At 34.9% G+C, this 6931-nt stretch overlaps 1 protein-coding gene across 1 annotated transcript in view; it reads right to left on the bottom strand.

Annotated features, from left to right (window-relative positions):
- The window catches only part of KLHL32 (kelch like family member 32), a gene marked incomplete at both ends in the record, with an annotated part of 96425 nt that extends 92671 nt beyond the window's left edge, over positions 1-3754 (bottom strand). Inside the window, 2 exons of the mRNA XM_079532867.1 lie at positions 1232-1412; positions 3732-3754. Of these exons, the coding sequence (XP_079388993.1) occupies positions 1232-1412; positions 3732-3754 (204 nt within the window). The remainder of the gene's footprint in view (positions 1-1231; positions 1413-3731) is intronic.
- Positions 3755-6931: the final 3177 nt, after the last annotated feature.

Raw genomic sequence — 6931 nt, forward strand, 5'->3', positions numbered from 1 at the left:
TACTGCTTATCTGACTTCTTATTCTCAGAATAAGAAAGGACAATCTCAACAGTGGTTTAATTTAAATCAAAATAGACGCAGAATGGGTAGAAAACCATAACCAGGATCTCTAAGAAGCTAATATTCAGCCATTTGTACAGATTACTTTATGAAAGTGGTGGAAAAGAAAAACAAAAACAAATATTTGTGTTGACAGAGCCTTTTGAAGACCTGAGCACACACTTGGGGTAAGCTATATAAAAATAAGAACTGGATAATAACCCCTCCAGATAGAGCTGAAGGTAGGTTAGTATATTCATCAAAAGTATGAATTCTGAAGCTACAGAAGGCAGGCTTGTTGTGTCACATTGATGTATAATGTTGCCATCTAAATTTTATTCAAGGCAACTCCAACATCAAATGTTCTCAGAATCCTATCCCCTACGGTACTGTGCTTACATGAAAAAAAGCTCATAAAAATTAGTGAAATGTCAGTTCCTCACAGATATGACTTCAGCATGGTTAGAAAATCTGCAAGGTTCTTCCAACATTCCTCCAAGAAAATCCAGGAAACACCAAAGGTAGAACTCCTCTTTATGTAATTTTAACAGCTAAAATTGAAGCAGTTAAATCTATTCTTTATGACCAGTGGATATAAATCTGGCACTTCCAAATGGTGACTCAACTAATTCTATATAAATCTTTTATCCTCCTTCTCCAACCTCTGGAGATGACAATCTCTCTTCACTGATTTTGAATAAAAATTGGCATAATTCTCCTGATTCTTAGAAAATCAAAACCTGAATAGTACAAGTTAAGCAACATCTCCCCAGCTACAAAAACATTTACAATTCCAGTTTAAATTCACAACACTTAATCAACCCTTGCTCTTTTCTAAATGATTAGAATCAGGAATATAGTAAGCTGCTACTTTTTGCCATATTCTTACAAAGCATAAATCTAATTGCTTACTTTTTAACGAAGCTTTTTGTCCATTAATAACCAAAATTATTTGGCTGAGTTCCATATTTATAGCTGATACTGAAAGTTTGAAAGTTTCTATTTGTTTTTCTTTCCTACCATGTGTATGTCTGTATGTAATAAAGTTGTAATACTCGATGAAATTATCATGAATTTTATAAAGATTCGATTTTGTTTTGTTCATCATGATACAGATAACCATTCTCCCTCCAACATTCAGGGTAATTTTTAATATTACTATAAGAAATAAAAAAATAATCTTTAGACTTACTCGAAAGTAGTCACTACAGGCTGCCAAGACTGCCTTATGTGCGTGGAATTTCTGCTCTTCAGCAATAAGGGTGATATCGCAAAGTATGCCGTCGCTTCTTTGTTGATTCAGTGCTGCCAGAACAGCATCATTATGGGAGCTCGACTGACAAAGCCTCTGACCTGTCAACATTTCTTGAACACTGAGAGGGAAAGGAGGAAATATTTTGTAAATAAATGCAGGAAAGCAATATGTAACAATTCTATAAGCAATATGTAACAATGTTTTCTACCATTTCAAGAAAATCACAGCTTAGCAGTATTATAAAACCATATTACATACTCAAATAAAAATCTCAGCCATTCTGATTTGCTGCGCTTGATGTCAACTGCACTCAGAATTAACTCAAAACCATTTAAGAGTTATATGAGAGGAATAAAGCCCTATGTGAATGAAATGACAGAAAATCCAAATTGACAATTTGTGGAGTGTGCCTGAATTAACCAGCCCTACTCAAAAGAATGAAGAGTCTTGATCTCAAGTGGCCTGTTTAAGTCTGATATTAGATTACTCAAAGCTTTCAGATTATTTTGGGTCATTTACACTTTTAAAGCAGCATTTTTGTTGTTGTTGTTCTTTTATTTGTTTTAATAATGAAGCCTTCCACCACCTTTGAATATCAGATTGTACAAATGCAAGATTTCTGTGTCATCCAACCTAGGACTATCTGGTTTCAGCTTCCTTTTCTAGCACAAAAGGAAGAGACGGTATAACTGCAAATGTATTTTTATATGCAAATACAGTCCTAAACAAAGACAGAAACAAACAAACAAACAAATCTGCAGAGCCTCTTTGGGACAAAACAATGCAGTTCATCTGAAATCTGAGAGACTATACAAATTTATATTGCCTGAGAAGTTAGTACCTTAGAGGAAATGATCTTACAGAGAGCCAATCCTGAATAACTCAATATTTAATGACAGGATAGATAAACTAGCATCTTTCCACTAAAATCATGCAGTTCACTACCTGCACAAGATATGTCAGCAGCTGCGTGGCTGCTAAATTCTTTCCCATCAACACTTACTTACTATACTATCATACATCCCACTCCTGCACCTTTAGCTTTTACAAACTAATGCAGACCTGCCTTGTACACTCTTTGCTCTAATCTAATCTTTAAAAAAAAAAAACAACAAAAACTAAGGTATTAGAAAGGATAGCTGAAATGGAGTTACGCAGTATACACACAGCAGAACAACCTGTATATGAATATCATACGCAGATATTTTAGGTTTCACACATGGAACTCTACATTTCAGAACAATTCATTTAAATGAAACTTTGTCCTTAATTATTTTTTTTTCAGGAATATCACTGAAATGCTAATGGATAATTAGCAAGAAACATAACTTGTTAAAAAAAGGAAATTATTTCTAACCATTATTTCTCTTCTGTTATTTCTACAGTAAAATAACTGCATCAAACTACTGTTTTATGGAGGTAATGCTACCAGCTCAACTTCTGAATTGAAAAAATGAAGAATAAATGAATAAAACTATATTCTTTCTGCAGTCTTCAACAACAATAAAGAATCTGTAATGAAAGATTAACTGTTAGTTTTGCTACTGAGTCCTGAAGAACTGCAGAATATGGTCTTCTCAACCTGGTTTCCCTCTTCTGTATTAACTGCAAAAACCTTTTTTTCTTCCTAGGAGAACAGAGAATATAATAACATTGGAAGATTAACTGTGCTAGCATTATAACCTTATTATACCTAGAGATGGTTTCTCTCTATTTTCGTTCAGAAGAGGAATGATACAATACCCTAGTAATACCAGACCACTGAGATCCCAGATCAGCCTGTGAGCATTAACTACTCTCCAAAATAGAACAGTGGTGAAACTACCAGCATATTAGAATAGAGCAAAGTTCCAAAGAAAAAGCAACTGGATAAATAAATTCTGATGAAATGCTGGTTTTTTTTTCCCTGACAGTGCTCTCAGAAACTAATTAAATCATAAATATCAAAGTCTCTGATGAGACAATGGGCAATACAAATAAATGAGAAAGTCTGGACTAGCAAGCAAATATGGATGACTAAGACTCTGGAAGAAAGAGAAAGGCAAAATGAGAAATTCTGGAAGGCTGAAAGAATTTGAAACAACTGAAAGATCAACATATGTCCTGAATACTGGAACATGACAAACATCAAAAATGATCACCGGGTACCATTTCATGTACATACATTTAAAACAGTAGTTGCTTTCACAATCAAAAATTTCAAGTATAAACAAGACCATAAACAAGATAACAGATGAAGAGAACTGTGAGACCCAATCAAACTCTAGCATGTTTCCCTTTGCTAGACATAAGTAGCAGCAAGAAAGCAATCTCTTGCAGATCATAATGTGAATAATGAGCAAAAAAAATATTAATTTCATATTTCGCTGCTAATTTATGCTTTAGTAAACATCACACTAAATGGGAATGACTTACTATGTGCTATCAAGTACTATACCTCAGGCACCTCTCAGATGGCATCTTTTAGTTTTGCTCTTCTGAACATCAAAGCTTATAATCCTGTAGATAAAGCTGCAAGCATTCCAGCTAGAAAGAGAGAAAGGAGAGACACATCAAAATTCAAAGCACACACAGCCTCATTCTTAAAGATTAATACTTTTAGGAGACGCAATTCAAAACTGACTTTTTTTCAATTCTTCTTCTGCAGAAAGTTATATATCACACAGATTAGATGCCTTGAAATTGTATTGGCAAGATGGATTGTAGTCTGCAAGTGGCCTTTCTTCTAGTCTTCTCTAAGAACACACCTCAAGGGCAGCACTTGAGTCCTTTCTGCAAACTCAGAAAGGACGATTACCTTAACAGGGTAGAAGAGGGGTGAGGAAAGTAACATTCTAATAACAAAAACAAAAAAACCCCACAGTTTCTAGAGTAGGCCAGAAGTATCTACTACCATTTGCTTATTTATTTGAATAATATGCAGCTATAAAAATCTTACACCTATCACAGTACAATCTCACAGTCCTTCGTAGGGTCTGAGAGGTTTGCCATACACCAGAACATGCTTTTTGACTACATTAATTTTTCCCAAAGACGCAACTGGAAGGCATAGAGGAGAGAGTTTATTATGTGTATTTGGAAAATGAACTTTCCTTTCCTCATAGCAAGCACTCTTGATCAGCTAATCAATACTGAAACATCACAAACACCTTCTGGAGTGTTACTCATGAGACAAAGTCCAAATAATCCAGTTCTTTGCTTATTTGATTTATCCCTAATGGTGTCCTTCACAATCTTACGCTGACTAGAAGCTTTACTTTGAAAGCCACTGCACGAACTTCAGGGAGACTCTCTAAAAGATGTGTGAAGGTAGAATTGAACCATTGTCCATTTCTCAGATAACAAACAAGAAACCACTGTGAAAAGAATATTAATCCTGCTCACATTCTCCAGTTCATCTAAGACAAAACTACAGCTCCTGCTTGCCGGAGAGGCATCATGACATGTACTGTTCTGCAAGTGCTGTTGACTGTTCCACAGCAGTAGAAGAAACAAGTAGTAACTCTAGAGGGCTGACAACTTTGTTAAAATTGATTTTCTTGAAGTCAACACACAGTATGTTCTCAAGAATTCCCTGTAGATTTCAAGCCCTTCCTCCAATCCACAGAAGGAGTAATGGCCACTCAGTTGAGATAAAATCATGTATTCAGTTAGGCACGTCAGCCTAACTGGGCCCCTGAGGCTACTAAGCACCTTGTCTTAATTTCTGTCTCTCCCTTGATCGAGAGATAGCACTACAAGAAATACTCAATACTCAATACAAGAAATACTCAAAGCTCAATAAAAAGTTAAAACTTCTCAAATTAAAACACCCCAAATTTAAGCAGTTCACCCTCCTTCCTACCTACTGGGGCACAGTAAAAATGAGTATTCATGTAATGATGAATTCCCCTGAAAGAAACACAGCTCAACTCACTTTTTTGTAAGCATAAGTGGAACAGTGAAAAAAAATAATCATTTTTCTTCCTCATCATCTCCAATTCAACATTTTTTAAAGTTAAGTCTTGATATTCAGGCAGAGAGAGCTGGGGACATTCAGCCTGGAGAAGGCTCCAGGCCTCAATAATGGCCTTTCAGTATCCAAGGAAGGGCTGTAAGAAAGAAGGGGACAGACTCTTCAGCATGGTCTGTTGTGACAGGATGAGGAGAAATAGTATCAAACTAAAAGAGGACAGATTTAGACTGCATATATAAGGAAAATATTTTTACAATAATGGTGGTGAGGCACTAAGTTGACCAGAGAGGCAGTGAATGCTCCATCCTTGGAGACATTCAAGGTCAACTGGACAGGACTCTGAGCAACCCGATCTAGCTGCAAGTGTTGCTGTTCATTGCAGGGGAGCTGCATTAGATGATCGTTAAAGATCCCTTCCAACTCTAACGATTCTATGATTATATGATATTCCTGGCAGTGCTAGGAAGTCAACAAGACACACAAATAGTTCAATACTAAGTTCAATATTTAACTAAAAAATTTTCTCTAAATTTTGCCATACCCTGCTTCTCCTATCAAATGCCTGTGCATGTCTCAACATTTTTTATTTTTAAATCAACATTACATATAGAAGAATACTCTAGCAGTATGTAAGTCATTTGATCAATAATGCATCATTTTTATTTGGATACATAGCTTTGCTTAATGCAGCTTAAAAGTTTTAATCACTGGAAATCATTTATTAAAAAAAAACAAAAAAGCCATTTTCATATGTTGTATGGATATGCTGCGCAAGGACATTTCCAAAATCCTTTTCACCAGGAGTTTTTTTTCCTGTTTCAGAAGCTGGATCCATCTTTAAGTAAACTAACTTTCATTGGTATACAAGGAAACTCTCTGTGTTTAGAATGTTTAAAATATATTATTGTCTTTCTACTTAACTTCTTTAAGTAATTAAATCGGTTTAAAAGATTAGTTTATATATTTAAGGATAAGACTTTCAGTTTAAATAGAAAAACTTTAATTCCACCTAAATCCTTCTGTTCTAGTGAAATACTCCATTGTGCTGGAAAGATTAACAGGAAAATATAGGCTAAACAGAAAACATTCACTTGATCTTAGGTTTGAGATACATCCTGAATGTTTTATTATACTTCTTTTTTTTTGCATACTATTTCATTCACTTTTTACAAGGCTACACTGTTGTATTAGATTTCACTTTTCTTTTTTTCATTTGTTCACTACCTAAAATAGTACAAAAGTTTTAAAACAGAGAACCTAGTGAAGATCCGCAGAGTGCTGAAAGAACATAACAGTAATATAAAGGGTGACTTGAAGTCGTCCATGAAAGCACAGAATGTATAAGGATTACAAAGATAAGCAGCACAAAACAAATGACACTGTCCAAGTAAATGAAAATGTGCCACACTAATGCATGAAAAAAAATGCTCTGACTCAGACTCAAGAAACAAGTTTTTCCATGTATTTTGCATCTTAACTTTACAATGCAGCAGAGTAAAAGCCAACTTGATACTAAGGAAATATTGGAGCAATGTGCCACTTGGCTGCACCCACAGCACGTTGTCAGTGCAGTGCAAGAGGCATTTGTCCAAAGACTTGTTTTAAAAAATAATCTTTATTCAGGCACTATTTTCTATTTTAACTTATTTGACAATAATATTGATTTGGAAATATTACATAAA

This window comes from Tetrao urogallus, assembly GCF_951394365.1.
Source record: "Tetrao urogallus genome assembly, chromosome: 2".
Classification (NCBI taxonomy): domain Eukaryota; kingdom Metazoa; phylum Chordata; class Aves; order Galliformes; family Phasianidae; genus Tetrao; species Tetrao urogallus.